The sequence below is a fragment of the Microtus pennsylvanicus genome, chromosome 9 (genome assembly GCF_037038515.1).
Source record: "Microtus pennsylvanicus isolate mMicPen1 chromosome 9, mMicPen1.hap1, whole genome shotgun sequence".
NCBI lineage: Eukaryota > Metazoa > Chordata > Mammalia > Rodentia > Cricetidae > Microtus > Microtus pennsylvanicus.
Window position 1 is genome coordinate 87,116,089 of NC_134587.1, and position 25,091 is coordinate 87,141,179.

The window sequence follows — 25,091 nt, forward strand, 5'->3', positions numbered from 1 at the left end:
CTGCCTGAGAGTTGTTGCTTCCCTATTTAAAAAAAAAAAAGACAATGAAACACGATGGGGGATGGATGAATGCCCAGTCTTCTGCTCAAAGTACTTCAAACAGAGACCGCGAGATGCGGTGGACTCACATTCCATCCTGGCGGGTGATAGTGTATCCGTATTCCGAGTAATGTAAAAACGAGACGTTGACGCCAATAAGCGGGGTTCCGTCAGCAGTGAGAACCTGGCCTCTGATGACAGATGCAAGGCTGTGGGAAACGTACAAGAGTCTGCATGAATCTCTGCCTTCCCAGGACAACATTATCATGATTTACAGAGAATCAGACGAGAAAGATAAAATATCCCCATCACACACAATCAAAGGCTATTCACAAAAGGCAGACCTGGAACTCACCAACACAATGTTCTTCTTAACTCTGTGTAATTTACTTCTCTAAATGCCTGGTGCTTACCCTGAGTTTTAATTTGCCGTAATCTGTTTTGTTTTGTTTTGGGAGCCTTATCAAGACTAATAATTTAAGAGATGAATTTCAGAAATTATAAATCATACTTCTTTTTTCATAAATCAGATATATGCCATACCTGAAGAGAAGTATATTTTCCAATTAGTTCTGGGGCGATCTGTGAATCTGCTGGGACCACAATGTAAGTAAAGAACATGTGTGCAACACGCTCTAATCTGCTGCTGGGTCTCAGAGCATTAATGCTGTTCAATGACGGCAGACCCTGGAGTTCGGTGTAAATCATCGTCTTTTGCTCAGCGAGACACGAGACACCTGCTTTCAGTTACTGGTTGATTTTCGGGTCGTTTACTGCCCCGCTTGGCACCAGTCGGATAGCTTATGCAACCTCACCGCCATGCCGTTAGCAGCTCCGTTACATTAATTCATAATTTATATTATTTAGTGAGCTCAGCCAAAAGGAAAAAAGTGCACTTCTGTTTTGCCTTTTGGGGTCTTTTCCTCATGCCTTCTGAAATGTTTCCAACTGCGCTCACAAACTCAACTAGTTAAATGAAGATTTATTGACTCCTTAATGGAATGTCCTGTTACGTCTCAGGTACGGAAATTGACAAAGTACGTGATCTGTGTCAAAAATGCTTGAAATGCGAAGTTTGATGACAAATTCTCCGAAAAAGGAAAAACTATATATGTATGTATGTATATTTTAAAGCAATTTTTTCAAACACACACTCATCAGCATTTCACAGAAAGTGCACAGGACAGTTCTCAGATCCTTAGGAACCTATATAAGGAAGGCAAGCATTAACCTCTTGTTGAAAGGACTTTCTCCAGGGAGCACGTGGGTGCTATCCGATCCAATCAGGAAACTGATTCGATCGTAGAAGGACTTGGCAGCTTGCTGAGATGGTGTCTGTAGACTCTGGCTAATGATATCCTGAGGATCAGGCAAACCACGGCAGTAGGGCTGATTTTGGCAGGAACTCTGTAGGCAGCAGTCAGGATCCATGCAGTCAACGAGTCCGTCTGCAGGGACAGCAACACACCAGTTAGATGGGACTGCTCCTTGTGCCTCCTCCACGTGCTGTGGGGGTACAGTGGCTCGTGTCCTTTGGTGGGTTTGTTCTTTGCCAAAGGATCTGCCACTCCATATAGGACAGTGACCTCTATGAGACACCCTTTCTGAAGCCAGAGGAAATACAGATAGAATCTTGCGTCTGCATTTACAGAAAGTCAAGATCTAGATTGAGGATGGTTGAAAGTCGTCATATAGCATTCATTCTGAGTGGGGAAAGTGCATTGCTGATTAGAGCACCTTCTTAGGAGGAAGGAATCAGGACAAGCTGGAAACACAATTACCGGAGCCGCTATATTTTAGGGAAATGCACCAGGGCTTCCCGCACTAGGCGCATACAGAAAACAGATAGAGACCCACGAGGCTCGAACAGTTAGGGGAAGTACTGCAAAGTGAGAGGGGGGAGGTGCTAACGTAAAATAGGTGGGGTTATCCAGCCTTCTCCCATAGCAACGGTTCTCCTAAGAAGGGTAAGGTATGTTCCAGAGGGAAGTAAGACATTTTTTTTAAAAAAATTTAAAATAGGAACCTGATCTTCTAATTGGTTTCCCCTAAAATACAGTATTATTAAAACAAAAACAAAACCATGGCAAATGTGAATTACTCATGATAAAGGAGGTTGTAAAAAAGAATCAGTGGTGGGCAGTGGTGGCACATGCCTTTAATCCTCACACTTGGGAGGCAGAGGCAAGAAGATCTCTATGCGTGAGGCCAGCCTGGTCTACAGAGCAAGTTCTAGGACAGTCAGGGGTGCACAGAGAAACCCTGGCTGGAAAAACAGAAACAGAAACCACACACACACACACACACACACACACACACACACACACGCAGAAACTAAAACAGCAAAAACAAAAAACAAAAAAATCAGCCACGAAGCATAGACCTACGGTATTCGTGCCATAAAGGAGCATGGATACGGTTACCATTGTCTTCTCCAAGAATATTACAAAGGAGCACTTGGTGGTTCATGGTCATACACCACATGATACATTACCGACAAGTATTTCTGTTAACATGTAAGTCAGTGGTCTTGAAAGACCTGGGCTGCTTGCTGCCTGTTGATGCTGCGTGCTTACCCAGCGCGCTGCCTGTCATATCAAACTGGGTGGCATGTAACCTACATCAAGTCGGTAACTTTTAACAGTGACAATAGCAGATTATGCTGCTAGTTTGTGGTTTTCTATATGATGTCATTTGTCATCACTTTAGGACATATCCCTTCCTATTGATGTCATGGTGTCTGATGACAACAGAAACGTCACATATCTCCTGGTCACTGCTACCCTCACCCTAACCCAGGGCAAGTGACAGCCTGACCTGTCTAGGTTTGCGTAAGACATCCAGATGTCTACGCAGTGATCAAATGGTCACGTGATACAGTTCCCAGAATGAATGTCCGCCATGAGTGAGGCAGGGATAAATTCTGGGTGAGGTATCTCACCAACCATGTGATATATGAGTGGCTGTCAATCAAAGTGATGACACGGTCCTTTAAACCCATTGCTTATTTTATTTTATTTTTTTGTTTTTTGTTTTTTTGAGACAGGGTTTCTCTGTAGCTTTGGTGCCTGTCCCGGAACTAGCTCTTGTAGACCAGGTTGGCCTCGAACTCCCAGAGATCCGCCTGCCTCTGCCTCCCGAGTGCTGGGATTAAAGGCGTGCGCCACTGCCCAGCAACCCATTGTTTATTAAACAGTTAAATACATAAAATTGGACCTGCTTGGCAACTATATCTCATAGAAAGCATTAATCAAAAATAACTTGAAGACACCAAGTGCTTCTGGGTAACTGACAAGACAGTTTTAAAATCTTTATGTTTAAGCTGGGCAGTGGCGTGCTTTTAATCTCAGCACTCAGGAAGCAGAGGCAGTTGGATCTCAGTGAGTTCGAGGCCAGCCTTGTCTACAAGAGGTAGGTCCATGACAGGCTCGATGGCTACAGTGAAACCTTGTCTTGAAAAAACAAAAACAAAAACAAACAAAAATAAAAAGCTTCACATTTAAGTAGCAAACTGCAAAGTGACCTTATGGAAAACCCAGATAAAAATATTTAAATGATGTCTATGTTTTATTTATATAAAATAATAGTTCAGTTTTTGAAAACTATCCCAATGATTTATTTGCTTTATACCATAGTTAGTTTGCCCTCTCATTACTGGTAGCCAACACATGAAAGGAAGTAATTATGTTGATGAACTCAGTGGGTGAAGGTGCCTGCCACCAGGGTTTACGACCTGAGTTTGACCCCCAACACCCACAAGGTGGGAAGGAGAGAACTAACTCCTGCATGCTGACCTCTGACCTTCCCAAGTCTGCATACCCTTCTCAGCCACAAAATGAGAATGTTCTAAATACTTTTCACAAAAGAAAGAGACTAAATCGAATTCAGTTTCCAGTCCAGGAGGAGGTCAACAGCAACAGAGAAAAGGTGAGAAGCGAAAGATGGAAGCGTTAGGCCCCTTCGTCACTCTGTCCACTAAAGAACACAGCAAGCCCTGCGTTGCTTCTGTCCCTCCCGCCCCTTCGTCTGAATTCCCATTTCAGTATCTTAGCTCTTCCCACTCTCAGACCATGTGCCCACACAAGCACGTCTTCACAGTGGCTCAGAAATGTCAGGGGACCTAAAGCGTCAGGATGACATCCAGGGACTGCGTGGAGAGACACTCTGTCCCCAGGGTCCCCTGGGAGGAGGCGTGAAGCTAGGGTTGCTGCAGCTATCTTTCTGCCCACCACAAGAGCCCTCTGGAAATCAGTCCGTCCCAGAAAAAGAGGAGTCAAAAGCTTGAGCAAACACCAACAAGGTGTACACAGAGGGGCTTCGTTGGGGTCTTTTAATAAGCTGTACTGCACCTTCTGGGCTTTTCAACTCCTGAAACTAAGGCATTCCTTTTTACTTCAAGTCTGTTTGGGTTGAACTTTTCTTAATTCCTTGAAACCGGAAGAAACTGAGCATCCATGGAGAGCAACTGAAATTCTTTTCATTATATTTCCTTAGAGGTTGGGGAAAATGTGTTTAACAAGGGGTTATTGACTTATATTTATGATGTTGGTGTCTTTTTACGTATTTTAAATGTTTGTGATAATTTCTATTCCCATGGAAATGGGTCTGAATTTTTGATAAAAGATATTAATATTTTTCCTTATAGTGGACATTTCTATGTAGATGGTGCATATTCCTAAGGTCATGGGCTATAGCGGATGTTTCTATGTAGAGGTTGTATATTCCTGAGGTCAAGGGTTATGGCAGACATTTCTATGTAGTGGTTGCATCTTCCTGAGGTCATGGTTGCTCATTATTTGAAGCAGCATGCTTATTTCTTTGACAAAAATCTAAAACACTGTGTTGAGATAATCAAATGATACCGAGCTTTGAAATTTCATATAAATTTATCAAAATATTTCTTCCCTACTGAAAAAGTCATAAAGATGAAAAATGTCTAAATATTTCTTAATATTTCTAGTGGAAGAAAGATGAGGCCACTCTGTGGCCCTATTCTTCATAAGGATATATTATAATAATAATGGAAGAGATAGGATTTTTTTCCCCCCTTCATTTCTCTTGAAATAAAAGAATAGTTTTCAAGACCGAGTTCTCTCCAGCAGGAGATGATTGGCCTATGGCTTCAGTACCATTTTTGGCTACAAAAACAAAATAAACCAACCCCTTAGACCCTTAAAGCCTATTCTAACCATTAAGCGGTGACTTATGATCGTACGCAGAGTTTTTACGAGGACTTTTTAATATATGATTTATGATCTATTTCATGGAGGTACTCTCTCAGCAGATTTAGAATGTGACTTCATCTGCCTGAGAGAGTAACTAAACACAGCTATTTCATATTCCCATAGGCTCCCCCTTAAAGCCACTCCTTCACAAGGGAAAGTACTTTCAAGTATTATATTTTCTTTCCATTAATCTGGCAAATTAAGGGTTAACTGATCCCCGCCCCCAGTTCTCCTTCAGTGTCTTCCCTTAGGCAATATGTGGTCCAGCTGCCAAAGAGGGGCGCTCAGCTTCAGTCATTCATCTTTGTTAGTTTATAAAAAGCAACTGTACATCTGGCATGTCGTCTGCAGGTCATAAAACCACATGAGATTGACACCTTCTGAACTAATCAGTTGGAAATGCATTTTTACAAGCCTCTCTGCTAACATCCATCAGGGGAAGAATCTCATTTTCAACAGGCAAGATGCAGGGATACACTGTTTGTGATTTTCTCTGCAGAGTTTATCAGTAACTTGCCCAAGCAAGTGACGGATGGTTATGAATCTGGCTTCCTATAACTTGAGAAAAACATTTTTCATTCTTTGTCGGCACCCATAGCAGCGAGGCCTATCTAGTATAACTAAGTTGATTACCTACTTGCCCAAATGTATGGTGTAGCAAAATTGTCTCTGTGGAAGAGCTCCTCCAAATCATTGGGAATTCCACTGCAGTCCCAAGAACGTTAATGTTGGCTTACATTTAGCTTGGGATAGAAGCCACATCGAATACCATTAATTACACAAAAAACTAAAGATCAGAAAATTGCAAAGCTCATTGAATAGCAACCTTGATTATTAGTCAAGAGCCTTTCTTCACTTTAGGTTGCATTATAAGAGGCTCTATGATATAAAACTCTATGATATAAAGAGTATATAATTTATGCTCACCTCCACTCTATTCTTAATATTATTGCTTTAGTTATATTCTGGCCATATTTTAAACACATTCTTGTCTTTCCTGAGGCATTTTCATCTTTAATAATGGTTAGTAAGCTTCTTTTATAGATTGCCAAATAGTGGGTATTTGAGGCTTTGTGAGCCACGTAACTATGAAATGTCCTTGAAAAAGAGATTTGACAAGAGATAAATGGATGAACGCAACTACAGTGTTTCAATAAAGGTTTATTTACAAACATCGTCCTGTAGCCGCAAGGGTCCACCTCAGGTCTTGCTTCCAGATTTCTACCCTGTCCTATTTTTATAGCATTTTAAATCACTTTCTATCACTCTTGATATATTTTTCTGTCAGATTTAATTAGCACGCCTTTGGTCAAATTGTGAAAACTCAGACAGACCCCAAGCTTTTCCTAGATTACCTTGGATGGTGACTTTGTTATGTCTGCCCATGCTCTCATTTTCTTCTTTGAAGTATGGACATTTTTTATTTGTTTCCAGAAAATTTATTTACTAATTGTAAAAATGTTACAAACCTTCTATTTTCCTTAAAAATAATCACCACCATCCTCATCACCCACAACAAGGTCTGAATCCGGAAGTAGTATGATGGTTGTGAGATTTTATCAGTGTGTGGTACACTGTTCACGACCCTTTCTAGTAAACACTGGGTAACATGCGTGGGGCTCCTTTCTGCAGTACGGAATGGGATATGACTTCCAGTACATTCTTGGTCTACGGGAATCAGTGCTATAGTGGCGTCTTTGGATTCAATTCATCTACTTTTCATGGTATTGACTACAGTGTGGTCATTTTTGACCTACAAAAACACCTGCCTTCTTGATATTTCTAGCTGCATACTATGTAGGCATCTAAAGCCTAATATGCCTCCCCCACAATATCTCTCCCCTTTTCTCTGTCCTTGTTTATCCCCATATTTCCAATCTCAATGAAGTTCAACCTACCTACAGCACTTTTTCTTTTTAAAAAGTCATATTTATTATTTACTTATGTATGCGAATGTGTGTGTGTGTGCGCGTGCGCGCATGTGCATGTGTGTACAAGCATGCAGGAGCCCACTGTGGCCAGAGTAGTTTATTGGACACTCTGGAACTAGAGTTCAAGGTGGTTGTGAGCTACCCAGTGCGGGTTCTGGGAAGCAAGCTCTCCTTTGAAAGAGCAGAATGTTCTCTTAACCACTGGGCTATCTCTCCAGTTACAGCCTATCTCTTTACATCCAAAGCAGAAGCCTCAAGTCCATTCATGACTTCTCTTCTCCCTTCCTTTTTCTCTGTATCTCCTCAAACATGAGTTCCATCCTCTCTCCACCTTAGCCATCATCGAAAGGAGCTGAGTTAATCTCTCTCAAACATCTTGGCTTCTTGTGCCCGTGTGCGCATGTGTGTGTGTGTGTGTATGTGTGTGTGTGTGTGTATGTGTGTGTGTGTGTGCGCATGTGTGTGTGTGTGCGCGCATGTGTGTGTGTGTGCGTGCATGTGTGTGTGTGTGTTATATGTGAGTGCTCACTGGCTCATTGAGTAGATTAGGTTATCTGATCAATGGCTCCAAGAGTGTCAGTCTCTGCCTCCCCGGTGGGACTGCACGCATGTACTACCATGTTGGCTTTAAATTTTTTTTTTAAACATGTGCTCCAGAGACCAAACTCAGGTCCTTGGTTTTGTAGGAAAGATCTTTTTGTCCGTATGACAAAAGACACCACAAATTGCAGAGTTAAAAGGCAAGTAAAAATTCTGGGTAAAATATGTGTGACACACCCAGCAAAGAAAAAGCAGACTGGAACAAGAGGTTCGGGGAACTCAAAGAGAAAATGCTAAGCTACTCAGCAGGAAAAACCAATCAAGAGAAATAGGTAAGCAATTATCGAGACAAATATCAAGAAATCAATAAAAACACAAAAGGCTGAGAAAAACGTCTGAAGATCACCATCAATCTAGGCTAGGCATGCATCTTAGTAGTACAGGCTCCATGTGCAGAATGCCTTGGGCTTCAACTATAACAACATGAAAAACGATGACTGGTCTAAGTAACAATCAGATCTAGAAACTGAAACAATAAAATGGGGACATTTATATTCATCAGAAAATGGTTTCATTTTTTTAATTTTGTTGAACAATTTTATTTATGTACAATGATTATGTCACAACCATGGACAAGTAACAATCTCACACCAATAAAATGAACGGTGGTTGAAACCTACATGCAAGGCAACAGGGCGGTAGCTATAAAACTGAAAACCTAAACTGCCCTATTACTCCACAATTTCCCTTCTGAAAAATATCAGTTATAAAGAAAACCATTTATTACACACACACACACACGCACAAATTCACTACACATTTACTATGTACCAAGAGGTAAGCAACAGCAACAAACTCCCAATACTAACAGTGTACTAGCAGCCAAAATAATCAGTACACCCATGTGGACAGCAAAAGAGCTCATGGTCACCGAATCTCTAATCTAAAGTGGGAACCAATTATCATTTCCGCCATGCCAATATTCTACCAGGAGACTGGAATGCCTAGTGATCTGGAGTGCCATTCTATGTTCTGATAACATTAGGAGTCTCTGGGAGGACGTCCTTAATGATCTTTGATGACTCTGTTTGCTTTTAACCTTTGTTGTCCCCTCTCAACCAATGCTGCTACCCACCATTGGATTTACTTAGCTTGTATTTCAAACTTGCTTTGGTGGCCCTCTCGCTGAAATGTAGAACTGCCTTCCGGAAGGGAGCTGACCCTGATTTCACAGAGTGGAGATCTTGGCCAGTGACCTTACCATGAGGAAAAGACCGCCCTTGGCTTCAGAAGGCCACAGCTACCCAGTGCACAGGGAGACTGAACCTTAAAAGGACACGGCCACTTCCTACGAATGCACAGGTGTTAGGAGTGACTAAGGACACCTGGATCCATCTATTCTAACAGTGGTTCCTTCTTCCTGTTCCTTCCTTTGGAAGGGCTTGTCCATTGCTTAAACATCAGAGAGCCACTGTATCTGAAAGAAAACAGGAAAAGAAAGACCCAGGGAGGCAAGAACCGGTACCCTCTTGGTGAGCTTAGGCTTTCAAGGCTCTTTATAATCAGACGGTCGTGATGGAGTTGGTTGTCATATTGGGGAAAAGGGAAGTAGTTTGGAGCAGAAGACAAATGTTGGTTGAGGAAGACATTTAGCTATTTCCCTGTGTGCAGTTGCTTTATTTAAATACTATTTATTTATTTATTTACTTATTTATTTATTTATATCAGTGTGATCCACTGTACACTTTGATGGCTTTCATAAGGGTATTTTTATATAAGTCTATCACATATTTTAACCTTTTCACTTCTGGGGATGGTAAGCCATTTTCCATTTCTTTTACAAAGACTGTATTTGACGTAGACAAGAGCATGCATATAGATGTACACAAACATATGTATATTACGTGTGTATATAATGTACAATTAAATTCTAACGAGGGCCAAATCACCCTCCTGATGTGTTTGTTCCTCTCCTTAGCTACTTAATATGCTGCTGGATCAAGTGACGCAGTGGCATGATGGGTAACCCAGCATTCTGACGTCAAACTTAGCTCAGACAATGGCTCTGCAGTACCCCTTCTCCACTGCCCTAAAATTTCTGGTACCGTCCTAATTTTAAGCCTTCTGTTCTATTGATCTTCTGCCGCACTATCCTGAATGATGAGGAAGATACTGCCTCTAACACACATGTCCTGTGTGTATATCAAAGACCCCTCAACCCTGGGCTCCCAGGCACCCAGGTCACCTACCACCTCAGGATATGATGAGATTGCTTCTTTGAAGAAGAACGAAATTAGGTTAGGGACAGCCATGGAAATTACGTGAGATAAGTAGATAATTCACAGGAGGCGCTCTATCAGCTCAGAGTCTCCCTCAGAGAGAGAAGCCTAGTGATAGCAGGGCTTCATGCTAATAAGAATAAACAAAGGGGAATGAGGCCAATTCACAGTTGATAAATTTTTGAGAAAAAAAAAAAGGAAAAACCTCCTTGGCTGATAATCATACCAAAGAGTTGATTAGCCCCTAAATTACTCTGCCTTGTCTCCACAGACTTGGTCCTGCGGTTTGCATCCCTCTGAGAGCCAGGAGGACCTCCCCCAAATAATCTCCTTTCAGAAGACAAAAATCTGCACAACCAAGGAGAAAGAGGCGCTCGCCTCCTCCCCTGGCACTGGAGACAAAGGGGTTGGCGCTCTTTGGGGGAAAGCAAGGAGTTAGGTTGCCATCTGGGCTTCATCTCAGAGAGGATTAATGCTGCCATTTCTGGAAGCACGTGATCTCAAGGAGCTTGGGCTGCAAGGTATTATCAGCCAGGAGAGCTGTGAGGGTTAGAGACTGCTGGAATCCATTAGGGATGGGGGTGGGGGTGGGCAGGTGGGGAGGGAGGGTTGGGAAGAAGGCTTTTATGCAGATTTACTGGCTCATCTTGATCACCAAGGAAAGGGACACAGGGAAGAGAGAGAAACAGTCTGTGAGAAAGTTAAAAGGGAGGCCCTTAGCTCCTTGTCAGGAAGACAAGAAGGCCGCAGTGGACCAGGGTATATACTGCAGAGGGATGCTGGCTCTCAGGTCATTGGAGAAGTTTGGCCCACTCCACCTGTCTTCTCTGACAACCTTCAATGGCCAGTCAAAATAAGCCCTCAGGAAACAAAAGAAGGAAAACCCAAGCCACAGTGGCTGCAACCTGCTGAGCAATCCACATACTTCTTTCTCTTTCAACTTTCAAAACCTTTTTTATTTCTGTTTTGTCCATGAAGCAATTGAGATGTAAAGAGTTACAGGATCTGGTTGAGGACCCTTCAGTTAGGACAAGGCAACGTGGTCTAGCTAAGATCTGCCCGCATCTAAAAGCTGCACTCTCTGGCCAGCACTGCTGTCCAGGATGAAGACCTTCCAAAAGAGCAGGAACGGGGCTGAGGGACACAGCTGAAACCAGGGAGTAGGTGATCTCAGACTTAGACAGCAGCGACACCTGCCACCAAATTCACTCCTAATGGTTTGTCAAAATTAAACAGCTGTCAGGGGCAAGTATTTCATCACCAACTCCCACTCCCTATTCTCTGAAATTAAAATACAATAGCATGGGGGATGTGCTCAAAGGGGAGAATAATTATTCCTAGCCGAAGGCTTAAATTGGGTGGAACATCGCAATCCTTTTATAGGGGGTGTAAAGTTAAGGATAAAAAAAAACAGTGGAATTCAAGGGGGCTGTTCTCTGTGGCTGTCTCCCCCACCCCGCCCCCCACACCCTCTTTCCCCTGCCCCGTGGCTTTCAACAGAAGAGCTTGAAAAATGCCTGGCATCTTCTGGCTTGTTTAGTTATTAAAATACCACGGTGGCCCTCCCAAGGCACAGCATCCTGAATACCATTGTTGAGGAGGCTAGTCACCTGGGAATGAGAGAAAGGAATGGAGAACAATGGACCTTATCCAGTAGCTCTGTAACCTTGCCTTTTCCAGGACCGCTAATCATCAGGCATCGGTTTCAGGGAAATCAGGAGGTGCCGTCAATCCATCGGCTCTCATACACTTTCAATCCATCTACTCTTTGGGGAACTAACTGGTTGTTCTCTCCTCTTTCCAGCAGATAACTATGTGGTCACTGTCACTTGCGAGCCCAGGCTCTGGCATGCACTTTTCCCAGGTTTTCAGGTCCAGGTTCCCTTACCTCCTTCATTGTCCTTGCTGTCTGTGCACAGGGTCTCCATGGCGACGTCACAGCCTGCTCCTCTCCAGCCCGGCTGGCAAACACAATGCCAGCCGTTTTGGTCCAGCGTACATCTCCCATTGCTGTTGCACAAGCCGGGGCAGCCCTCTGCCAAGACAAGGAAGGAAAGACAAGAGTGATCTGAGTACGGAAAGCATTTGTACCTGAAAGAAACAGATACGGGACACTTAGTGGGAACAGGCCTCTATAAACAGCGCAGAGACTGTAATTGCACATGGATAGAAACAGCAACGTTATCCGAGGACTCTAATTCTTACCCAAGTGGCATCTTTGATTGGCCTGACCCTTGAGACACCACTTACCTGTGTAGGACAGAAATATATTCAATGACCCACTAAATAGCTTCAGGCCAGACAAAATTAACTTGACATTTTTTCCCCCTTTAACAAAGCAACAAGGTATAGAACACAGTTTGGAAAAGCGCCTCGGGATAATAATTTCGGAACCCCATTGTTCCAATTTTTAATCTGTTGCAAACATTGCTAGAAGCTTCTTAGGACACTTAGAACTCCTTAAAGCACCTTGTTGCTTTAAAAAAATTCCCCTAAATCCAAGAGCATGAGCGTGGACATGGGTTTATGAATGATGCTAAAAAGAGAGAATTAATTTTATCTGGCCTCAGAGTTGCCGAATATTCATGTGAAATTACAGTACATTAAATAACCGCACAAAGTATAGGTCAGCATTAATGACTATACTTTATGCCCAGAGTACATTCCTTTTCACAGACTAAGCAAAGCCCAGGAGATAGTAAAGCAGCTTTTAGCGTCTATTCTAACAAACATCGGGATTCAGGCTGCATACGGATGGGACAGGACCGACAGGATTTCCAACTAAATGTAAGAGCTATGCATATCTGATTACTGAGGACGGACAAAATGAAATACCATAAGGACCACAATAAAACATCGATAGACTGAACAAAAACACAGTAGTGACGTGCTTCAAGACAGAGGGCGGAGGTGATATTTTGTGACAATCTCCCTAAGGCTTTTATGCTGTTACCTTTATATCCTATCTTGTCTGCTTTTATGGGCAAGAAGGGAAAATTTGGGAAATAATTAATTTAATATATCCAAAATCGAGAATTGTTTCAGTCTAACATAATTTTTTTTCCCCCAAAAAAGCAAATTTTGTGTACTGATGACAACTGGCATGCAGCCAACATGATCTACTTATGAAAGATGACACTCAGGCGGATTCTGAAGTCCCTGGCTATGCGTGTGACACGGCACCGACAGAAGCAAGGATCGAATGCTCTAGACTCCTGCAAGGACCTGGCCCGTAATCAAGTCTCTTGGGCTAACTAGTAATCATTTGTGCAAAGTACACGTAATACAATACTTGCTCCAGCAACTGGGGTTTGTTACATAGCTCCTGTTCATGAAAGGGCCCCCACTTGTTTTGGGTCTAAGATTAAAAGGAGCAAATGGTTGTAAGAGGTTTAAATCGGTATTCAAGTGATTATTCACGTATTGGTGTCTGGTGAAGAATGTGAAAAGGAAATTTCTCAGAGACTTCCGTTTCCTAAGCGTTTACAATTAGAGTCAACAGGAAGAAGACTGTCTGGGCAGCCTAACAAAATTAGTCTCAGGGACACCATCAGGCCAGGATGAAATTAATTTTGCTGCTTATTTTGTTTCCAGACAGTTACCGTCTGTATCTATGGATTATCCAATATATAAAATAGGTAGATTTTCCTTCCAGGTGTGTTCGCCTGTGGCTTTTATTGGAAGAAAGTATTTAATTGCCCCAATACCCATGTGCAGCACTGGCTGCTTGCACACGGAACTAGGATACGAAAGCCTGGATATTGCCATGAATATTTTCATATTCTAATGGAAAGCACAAACAAGGAAAAGAAAATAGGTATTCTGGGGAGGGGGGGAGGGATTTTCTCTGCGTACAACATTGCTCCACCCATGGCTACGCTAACTGAAGACCCGAGACTCTGCTGTTTTTTGCTGAGCAGTGTTGTCAGTTCTGATGCAACAGCGTGCACGAGATTTTGTAGTTTGATAAAAGATAACAAAACATAAATTATGATATCGTATGTATATTCTGATACAGTTAGAAAAAGCCAAAGAGGTTTCCGTCCGAGGCTAAATGAGATCTTTCTCTCTCCACATACATTAGCCAGAATGTTCTTGAGAGAGGCAATTCTTATTCTGTGGTAACAGTAGTCATGATTCTTTAATTTATAATTTAAAGCTCATTGGCTGAATTACTCACAATGAAGATTTGGAAGCAAAATAAAATAAAACAAAAAACAGCAAATGTACTGCAATCTTCAGTTTTGGTTTTAGTGAAAACTAGTGTTTTAAATAAGAAATGAAACCTGCGAGAACCCCAAAATTGTAAAAACAAAAGAGACACAGACAATTTAAGTCTCAATACTTTAAATAAGAAGCATTTCACATAATGTAATCCCAAGTTATAATTTACAAAAATACGCATGAAGAAGTCTCCTGTTCCACCTAGCGCAATCCGCTACACAGCTATGTAGTTATATATGCAGACATGGCAACAAAAAGTAGATATACAGTACCTTTAACTATCTTATCCAAATAGTGAGCTTGGGAATTAAAAGAGGAAAAAAAGAACAGACAGACATTTCAGAAGTGTCACATGGGACAAGGAAAATTTCAGAATTCACATGCAAATTGCGTAGTTGCAGCTGACACAGAACTCACATCACATGACAGAGAGGCCCCTATCGAATCGTCTAAAAATCGTCAATTTTAGTCAATGCCGCCAGGAGGCCAGGAACTACGCTTTAGAGGTCAGTCTGGCGGATGCCGACATGTCCCTGCACCGGCTGGTTGGAAAACAGACATGCTTTCATGGCTTGTTAAGACTCCCGCTAAGTAGAATCAGTAGACTCTGGTCTTTATGACTAAAGGATTTTGGAAACTTACTGCTATGAAATGTACAGCAATCAGAATTTAATAATCAATAAATAAATAAGCAACAGGGAAATGAAAGAAATGAAGAACCTCCTGACAAATATTTCCATTTTACTTGGCAAAGGCATATGAAGCCCTGGAGGAGTCGCCGGTAGCCTTGGCTCCACGTCAGGTGCACAAGCTGGATCACATATGCAGTCTGTTAGGGGACAGGAGTGGTCTCAGATAGTGTTTCGTCTCAAGAACCATCTTGAAACAGGCTCTGTTTTTCTCAACAGGTTTGCAGGCCCAGCTGGACCAACACTGTGATCCTCGCTGGCCTTGCACCGTTTATCTTTCCAGACATAAAGCCTCTCTCCCTTCCCTCATGATAGAGACCTAATATATTCTTAATAAACCTCAAATCTTCTTGCTTTGTCCAAATTCATACATCTTTAATGATCTAAAATTGCTTTTCAAAGATGCTTATGTTGATTATTTTTCATTACTGATACACGCAAGTGGCAGCGGTACTCTAGAAAGAATGATTTAAATCGTAACTCTCACAGGAGACGCTCAGGTCTGCTGGCTGTGCCATGTGGGTAGACAAACCCATAAGTGGTTTTGACACATCTGGACTGTCTATATAGAAAGATCCTTTGCTTGCCACAGGATTCCATTAGAGGCTCCAGAATTGCCTTTAGAAATCAGAACGTTTATGGCTAATTGACAATACACTACGAGGGAAATTAAGGTGAAAGAAGGGATGGCTTGACGTCCTACCCCGCAATACCTAGTAAGCATAATTCATCTCTTAAGCATTAAACGAGAAGAGTATTACTGCATCATGACACTGCTACAAATTTTTAATCATTCCTTCTAAGTATTACAGAATCTGCAAGAGTTCTTTCTGCAATAGCTCATTTGACGATCTGCACATAACCATAATGATATTAATAATCGAGAGTTTTCAAGACAGGCAGGGTAGCATTTCCAAGGGAATTCTTACTTTATAAAAATTACTTCCACTGATTACAGTTGGTGAGTATATCATGTGTTTTCATATCAGATTGGCTCCAGTTAATGCAACCAAAAGAAAGAGCTGCAGCTAAATTCTGATCTAGATTAGAAATTGTAAGAGGGCCTGAATTTTCTCTGAGCAGCCAGTCCTGTTAATTTAGCAAACAAAGTCAATTGTGCAAAGCCATGGACGGATTTACAGTAAAGGTAGGGTTGTCATGGAGTCAGGCGGATACCAGAAGAGAAGCTGAAACCAGAAAATGCATTTAAAAGGACACATAAATCATAGTTAGCACAACACTTTAAATATTAGAAATACTTAACACAGCATTCATGAAACTCTAAAAATCAGCTATAAAAATATTTGTACTGAGGATATGACATCAAGATTTATCATTTTCATATCATAAGGAATATAGTAAATGTCACAGAGAATCACCGTGATAGCTTAAAACTGAGAAAAACAAGGGCTTATATTTTACTTTGAAGAGTGAAATTTCTGATAGCTCAAAAGCCTGATTCTCAATAATGGAGAAATTGAAAGGAAATGTGGATACACAAGGTTAAAATAATTATGAAAATAACTGCAACATCAACAACATCATCATAGAAGGCAGTCCAGGAAATAAGCGGAGAACTGCAGGCATGTTGTAAGAAGTCCAGGAAATAAGCGGAGAACTGCAGACATGTTGTAAGAAGTCCAGGAAATAAGCGGAGAACTGCAGGCATGTTGTAAGAAGCTATTAGGAACTATAATCGTAAAAACAATACAGAATAGTTAAAAATTAATCTACCTAGCAGTTGCTGAGATGCGCATTAAGTTACAGAAAAATTACTCTGAAAGTGAATGTTTTAAAAAAAAATACCAACTAGATCTACTAAGTTGTAAGTTTTTTTTTTTTAAGTGAATGGCACTTTCTTATAGGTGCGTGCTAGTCATTAAAAATTGCTATTATTATATTCTGCTCACAAAACACTTTCCTTGGCAGTTAGAGTATTTGTCTTTTAAGAGGACCCATGCAGAACACAGGGAACACAGGGAGAGCATCTCCACGTTTCTTGTAGGGCGATGATGATGCTTAAAACTTATTTTGGGTTTTGTATCTGAGAGAACTGGTGCCCAATGGAATCTACACATCCTATAAATGCAAGGGGTCAAGATAATTCCAGATTTTTCTGTGAGCTCTGCTTCTGAATGCCTTGCAGATTATGCATACTTGGCAGGTATATTAATTGTTCCCACATATCTACCTTTGACCCAGATCGATGTTTTAGATCAGTTTCAGAGTGACTGTCGAACCCGTATGGGGTGCGCTGGTCCAAGCCTTGCTTCCTGAAGGCTATGAGAAGGCTTAGTTTATGCTGTTAAGTTAAGCACTTTGTATTATTCATATATTTCATCTTCATCACCAGCTTAGGTTGCAAGTGTAACTGAGCCAGCAAATATAGGGGCAGGGCGAGAAAGGGGAGCCATCGAGTGCCGGGTACACAGCCAGCGACGTGGCTGCCTGGCTCTACACATAGCGAAGAATCCCCATTGTCTTGGGGATTCAGAAATAATTTCTTTTCCCAGTAGGAAGCACTGCTGAAGGGGGCCTGGAAATAGAGTGCAATCATTCTTTATCTAGCAATATGTGGGGCAGCGCCACCTTCCTTTAGACACCTTCTACATGGCTTCTTTGAGTGTATGAGTTAGTTTTGCAATCCATGACAAAGATGTTGGTCGGAAACAAGGGACCGAATGATTCATTTTTAGCTGTCTGTTGGAGGTGCTAGTCCAACGGGGCAGGGAGGGTGTGGAGGTGCAGACAGTTTACATCATGACTGACCAGGATACAGAGAAAGGGGAATATGGATGCTCAGCTGTTTTTTCTTAAAAAAAAAAAATCCATTCAAGTCCCTAGTCCATGTTGGTGGCATTTGGGGCAGATGTTCCTCCTGTGGTCCCCTCTGGAAATCCCCTCAGAGTTCTATGCAGAGGTGGGCCTCAATCTCATAGTGACTCAAAGTCCAGCCAGGTTAACAGAGAAGACTGTCTGGGGAGGTCTCTTTAAAGGTCTTTTAACGGCTGTGCCTAATTCGAGGCTTTAACTGTCTCTCTTTCCCAATGTGTCCACCAGAGGCACAGTTATTCCTGGGACACAGCAGATGAACTACTGTCCAGGTTTCAAGTCTGTTCTGGAGGTCCCAAGTCTACGTTCTGGTGGGCAAGGACTGGGAAGGGCTGGGTGTCAAAGATTTGGCTCATCAAACTTTATCAATCATAGGAGCTTATATCATTAAATTGTAATCATATAACCAGTCTTTAAGTTTTCAATATCAGCAATGCAGGGACTGACCCAGTGTTCTTTGCAAACACTTCTCTTGGTGTTCTTTTAAAACAGAATTCTTTCTCCCTCTAAGCCTCCTCATTGTGTTTGGAGGGAGACACATGGAGGTGGATGGACCTCAAGAAAAATATTCTCTTTATTTTCCCGGCTAGTAGTGGGTCTGGGCTATAAGGCCCTTTGAAGGGCACCTGCTCACAGGTTACAATTCATTCCTAACACAGAACAGGAAGGCACCCCTTTGCCAGTTCAGCTAAGGAGTATCACGAAAAGATGCCACTTTAATGAACTATATAAATGTGTGTATGCGACTTAATGTGCAAATATTTCCCATTAGAATTGGGGTAGCCAATGTATTCTTGCTGCCTGGCCCATATGGTTTTATCATGTGCTATAGGAAGTGATTAAATACACTAATTATGAAGTTTTAGTATGTTCTATGAGGGAGCTACCCACTGGGTACGAAGAGAAAGTGGGAATCACCCCGTTTACAAGTCTTTCCATGCTCTGCCACCCGGAAGTGTCTCACTCTCACGCTAAGCTACTCACTCACAGGCAGCAGTGCTAACAGGAACCGCCATTTACGACTGCTAATTGTACGTGAGCTACACTAAGCACTTACAACACGGCAGCTGATGCATTTCCACCCTCCTTTGGTTTAAGAGGCAGTGCTGTTATCTTTCCCACTTTTTAGGGACAAAGAGACTGATGCACAGGACCAAAACGACTCATCTAGCATCAAATCCCTCGCAACTGGCAAAGGCATCACCCCAGTCCGGTAACGGGACACCAAAGCTCACGTTTTCACCACGTGAGTGATGTTTACAGCTCCGAGGACCCAGAACCGTGTGCTGACGTGGGGCAGAGAAGATGCATCAGCTGCTTTGGGATTGGTCAAGGGATTTACTTGAATGAAAAGATGGGACAAGGTGGAAATCATTATTTCAGCATTGCAGATGAAAGGAAGCAAGACTGAAAACGCAAGCTAACTTCAACAATTAAAGGGGCGACCAGCCGGGTGTACGGATGGACGAGGACCTTATCGCTCTCTGATAAGAACTTCTGCAACCTGCGATCTGAGAAACCAGTAGGTAAGCGAGGACAAATACACAGACAATAAAAGGGATGAAAACAAATGTGAAACAAAGCGAAGACCAGAGGCAGTTCAGCTGACCTATAAACGCTGCACCAGGGGGACCTGCTCAGCCGCGCATCCCAAGAAGGCTGTTCACTTCAAAACGAGGTCAAAGGAGCGCACACGCCTTCTTAGGGGAGGAATGGGGGTGTCTGGAAGTCTACTCGGAATGATATTAATCCCGAATTTGCTTCCCTTCCATCATCACACTGATTCTCATAAACACAGAGAAGCAACCAAGGCGGCCACATTGGTTCCACGTATATTAAGTAGCTCATGGGGTCGGCGTGGGGCACGGGGACAGAAAGTGTCTGTGTGTGCACATAGCTGCTGATGTCTGTGGTTAGGAATGGTTTCCACTGTTTCTGCTGTTGACAGAGAGCTTGGTCAGAACCTATTAAGTAGCACTGTATTTTCATGGGACTGCTAAATTGACTCTCAGGTTTAAGTTAGACATATGCAAATAATACAGGATCAAGAATGCTGGAAATATTTCTCTCTTAAATCACAACGATCAAATCTTGGGGTCCTATCTTTGGAAGAGGCTAACTCAGCCAGAGGAGTGTGGGACAAAACAAGGACCCCCCTCTTCACTCTGGCTCTAACTGCAGCGTCCTTGGAACGGAGGGCAGATTTTGTATTTAGCATTGTGAGCTTCATAGTTTCTGTAACATAGATTTAAAAAATAAAAATGATTCGCATTAGTATCTCATTAAAGTTGTAAGTAAGTATCATTCGCAGATTATTCATTCAGCCCTAGTAGGGTGACAGAGAAGCCACCGTCTGCAAATAAGTACATATTAAATCCATTTATTCCAATCAGCACCCGTTTAAATCAGCATGCAGGCTGCATACCCATTGAGTTGATGTTCCTTAATTGGTACTCACGGCTCTGTTTTATTACTGATTACCACACCATAAAGGATTATGATACCGATATAATTTTAAACACCATAAAACAATTTTATATTCTTAAATAGTTTACTTAGGTCCATTAAAATATACTTAAAAAACCAGAATTCTTATTCTAAGATTATGGGAAAGAATTTAAAATATTTCTACACCATCTAGGAAATCCAATGAACTTGAATTTCAGCATCTAGTAAGTGTGAGATGGTGTCAGATAAAGAACAATAGCACGGGTGGCTATGGTATCAGAGTGCTTTCTTAGAGACCATTTTCTCTGTAAAGCTGGAACTCTTAGGAAGACCTGCTTCAAATGTCTTGGAAAGTTTGGATATTGTTCCTCCCCCATCTGTGGGTTTTTTTTTTCTTAATTTGGAAATTTGGATGCATAAATTTCCGGGATAAATATATTGTTCCTTACATTACCTACCCAGGTAGAAGACCATGCTTTGGTTTGGACTGTTACTTAAAACAAGGCATCACCCAAGAGTGAAATGAAACACTTCCTGATTTAAACCGAGCTAGCGTAATTCAGATCGCAGTGAGAAGATGCCTTGAGATCAGCCACACTGTAAGGTCAGCACTGTAAGGAAGCCACCATTGTGCATGCTCTGGGATCTCATACAGGACAGACAGAATATGGTATTTTTTTCATTTTAAAATCATATTCCTGATTGAGGACCATATATTTACAGTGGTGGCCACAGAGGGACATAGAATGCCGGCACAGATATGCTGATGTTGGCATATGCAGAACTTGCCCAAAAAGAAGCCTACTGTCTTGCACACACTGCCTTGTGCTTTGTAATCCTCTGCATATGTCAGGATTCCTTCTGCTGGGCCATATACAGAAATAGGTCACTAACACATGTCTCCTTTAGCTTTTAGCCTTTGAGTTTACCGAATGACAGAGGGAAAATACATCTTAGGGTTTTGTAGATTCCAGGGGCGGGGAGAGGAAGGACAGGTATATTTTAGTATTCTGAGATGGGAATGAAACTAGCCAGAGAGCACTGCTAATGTCTATAAAATATTATATAGGCTGAGGGTGCAGCTCAGTATAGAGCGCATCTTAAGTATGTACGAAAATCCTTGGTTCAAATCCAGGACACTTTAATTCAGTAGAGATGGTTAGGGAGGTGGTTCACTTGTAGAGTTCATGCTTACCATGGGTTCAAGCCCCAGAACACACAAACACATGCTATCAATCTTTATGCCAATAATTAGATATTTGAGGTGTTGAAATAAGAACCCCAGAGGCTGTGCACTGTAAAGAAAGCTAGTCAGAGCAAAGTGTAGTACCGAGCTCCTGATCTGCTCAGAAGAGGTCATGTGTCACCTGGAATCATTGCCTCACTAGTCTCTGTCTATTTGGGGAATTCAATACCTAAGGAAAATCTGGGCTGGAAGTGTAGCTCAGCTGCTAGAGTGCTTCCTAAGGCGGACGAAGTCCAGGGTGCAATCCCAGCACTGCATAGACTAGGCATGGTGGGGCGTGCCTGCAACCCCAGCGTTCAACTCCACCAGAGGTTCACAGTCACATTCTGTGGCTTACAGAGCTTGTGGCCATCCTGGGTGACACGCAATCCAGCCTCGCTAAGTAAAAAGTAATGTTGAAAAATGAAAAAAAAAAAAAAAGAAAAAATTGTAGACTGGTTAGTTAGGTGAGTAAACCACAGTGGGTCTTTCTTATGTCCGTTTACTTTTTATCTAGGAGATCACTGATTACAAAAGCAAACTGTCCTCTTCACTCATCCCAGATCTATAACTTACTGATGAAAATGTAGAAGTAAACACATAGCTCCTTTAAAAGATGACTCAGCAAGGATGTCAGTTTCTTGTATCTGAGGTGAGAAGGTGCACATGGGTACACACCCAAGAACTTTTTATGCCTCCCCCACTACACATGAGCAGGTACTGGTGACAAATCTAACCTATCAATTTTATACAAGTCAATTGTTCAGCGGCCAATGTAAAGTATTCAGCCTAATAATTTTGGGTGACATATAAATTGAATAGAAAATTAAATTTTGCAAGGAGATACGTATGCTTTTCAATAAGTAGTTTCTAGCTTCCTTAAATCCTTCTCAATATAAATTAGTGTTTTCTAAACTACTTTTTCTTTGTGCAATTGTTATTTTTATTTGACAAACTCTAAGTTCTGCTACGAGATATAGTTCAAATCTTCCAAACTTTTCTGAAAGATAATTCCTAAAAGCATGGAATTTTATGACTGAGCCAGTTGCCATCACTGTTATTTCACCTGTTCCTACAGTGATTCAGATTTTTTTTTGACAAATAGCCATTAGTTTATTACAGGGAAAAATAATCCTGTGAAAAATACAAACATGTAGGAGCAACTGAAAATGCTTTATCAGGCGGTCTAGGCTGATGCTTCAGCCATGAGCTCAGGAACGGCTCGTGGATTGTGGAATAGGGTATCCTGTATTTTAGCGGTACACACATAGTCTACAGATGGTGCTCTCCGAACTGGGGTTTCCCAGCCCATGGTATATACTCAACAGATGCCAGGCATTATTAATTCATCTTACTCATGGTCTATATTAGAAAAACCATGACTCATGAGATAACTTATTTTAAGAAACCATAAAGAAGGGGAAAGTTTGACTTGAAATGGATAAACTCGGGGCCGCTAATGATTTGTTTTGCATACTGCATGAAATGTGTTCGAGAATACAAAGGCTAGGACGGGCTCCTCATACTCCAGCTCAATATATACTCTTTGGTAGGAACATTCTCTATATGAATGAGTTCCTTCACTGAGAAGGGTCACAATTCCGCCCGCGCGCGCACGTGTGTGTGTGTGTGTGTGTATGTGTGAATAAAAATTTTTTTTTCTTCCTCGTCACTCAAACACTTCTGTTGTCTTAGCTATACATTATTAACTAATTTGGGATTCAGCATTATAGATGAAATCACCAGTAATTACACTTCAGGAAGATACATTAACATTTTCTAAATGAGTTGGAGTGTCCACATAAGTATCGGAACAATCTACTTGGAAGTCTGTTCTACTTCGGCAGGGACTATACGGAAACCAAGGCCTTTAACTTCCCTCTTTTCCACGTGCGGCTCTCTCCATAGATTGTAAGTTCGCTGGGAAGTTTTCAACTTATTTTCACTATGAAATGTACTGAGCAGATGGAATATGCATTGTTAACTTTTATAGCAGCCTGCTGTAAATTTAAATCTGTGTCTCACCACTTTGGAATAAAGGAAGTCCAACCTCAGCCGAGCTTTTCAGCATTGCGGGTGACGCGTGCACATGAACTTGCATGTCTAGACTTTCCCCGTGTGACCTGGGCTTACACTGGTCACAACACAGAGGGCAGCAGGCTGGAGCGCCAGAAAGAGTTACAGTACATGAAATTTCTGCAGGGATGGCTTCCTTTATACATTGGATGACAGCGATACGGTGCCATTTTGCTTTCCGTGTACCAACGCATAGGGAGTGGATGGCCCACGTGCAGGATTTAACATTACTGGGGATTCATCTTACCAGTCAAGAGCTGGACCAAACGTGACATGCGCTATGTTATACCTCACTGTGCATGCGGGGCCTAACGAATGAATACCTGCTGTCGCTAATTCACAATTAGATCACTTGTGTTTAACCACATGCTTTCTATGCACGCATACATAAATATTAATTTTGGAGAGAAAGGGAGTCATTCGGCACCGTAACAATTAAACAGCTGTAACCTGTCTCATGTGCTAACTGATGGAGCTGCAGGCGAGTTCCAGAAGCAGATGGTTTTACCCACCCATGCTTAATGTTAAAGACTGTTTTTTTTTTGTTTAAAAAAAAAGAGGTGTTGACAAATCAGAACAAGTAGGCATAGTTTTAATGCAAATCGGTCAATTTGCAATGTAGATTGCCCTAAAAACTAATTTGGTGGATAGGAAAAAATTAAGCTCGGTTGTTAAAGGAAGACATTATATTCCATTTGGAGATAGTAGGTTCCCCACCAACATAATTATTTACTAATTTCATTCAACCAACAGAGTTTAATGGAAAAGCATCTGGCAATGTATTCATATTTAAGGACCTCCTTTGCTCCTTAATTTACCCAAGGCACATGCCTGTTAAATCCCAGAAACGAGAGCCACAGTTCAGACAGTTGTTTCCCCGCTTCATTAAAGAGGCACTCAAACAGGAGAGGGTCATCGACCCTCTCGTGAAAAACCATAGGAAAAAAAATCAGCTTCAGCCACACCATTATCTGTGGACACAGTAAATATGTAAGGCAGGGGGAGCCCCTGCTTTTGTAGGAACTACCAGTCCAGGTCAACTTGTCTTTTGAAATGAGGTATGTCCTCATGATCTGTTAAGGAACCTACGTCCCATGCCTTCTTCAATCTGCAGTACATAGTGCAAGACAGAGACCCACAGTTGGCCGAGGTATAAAGAATCAGAACGAGGAATGTTTAGTCCTCGACTCCCTCCTCCCAAGGCTCAGAGATCATTGTGGAAGAGAAGGCAGAAAGAACATAGGAGTCAGAGGTGGTGGATGGCTGGAAACAGCAGGGCCACCATGGTTATGACAGCAAACACAAGGCCAGGGCCAGCTCAAGCCAGACCAAATCCCAGCGGCGAAGTGGGAGTTGAGCACCAAGCCCCACCCCTGAGCTGTTGGCAACTGCTGGCTGCTGCAAGAGGGAGAGACGGTTCTCTCCAAGGGTGAAGGCCCCGGTAAGCTGACCACACTCTAGCGGAAGAGCACCTCTAAGATTGTCTGGGAAGGACAAGTTGGTCTTGATGGGCTACAGAGATGGACACAAAAGTGGGTGGTTAGGGAAATGGGGTTGAATACTATTAAAATGTGTATGCAACT

The 25,091-nt window shown here is 42.1% G+C and overlaps 1 protein-coding gene across 10 annotated transcripts in view; it reads right to left on the minus strand.

Annotated features, from left to right (window-relative positions):
- Tenm3 (teneurin transmembrane protein 3) overlaps nucleotides 1-25,091 on the minus strand; it is a 458,688-nt gene that overhangs the window by 67,822 nt on the left and 365,775 nt on the right. For 5 of the 10 annotated variants that reach the window (XM_075986764.1, XM_075986762.1, XM_075986765.1 and 2 more), the window contains 5 exons: nucleotides 14,511-14,537; nucleotides 12,968-12,988; nucleotides 11,903-12,049; nucleotides 1,271-1,487; nucleotides 129-248 (listed from right to left, as the gene is read on the minus strand). In XM_075986764.1, the coding sequence (XP_075842879.1) occupies nucleotides 129-248; nucleotides 1,271-1,487; nucleotides 11,903-12,049; nucleotides 12,968-12,988; nucleotides 14,511-14,537 (532 nt within the window). The remainder of the gene's footprint in view (nucleotides 1-128; nucleotides 249-1,270; nucleotides 1,488-11,902; nucleotides 12,050-12,967; nucleotides 12,989-14,510; nucleotides 14,538-25,091) is intronic. The other 5 variants (XM_075986763.1, XM_075986771.1, XM_075986766.1 and 2 more) reach the window with 2 other exon arrangements.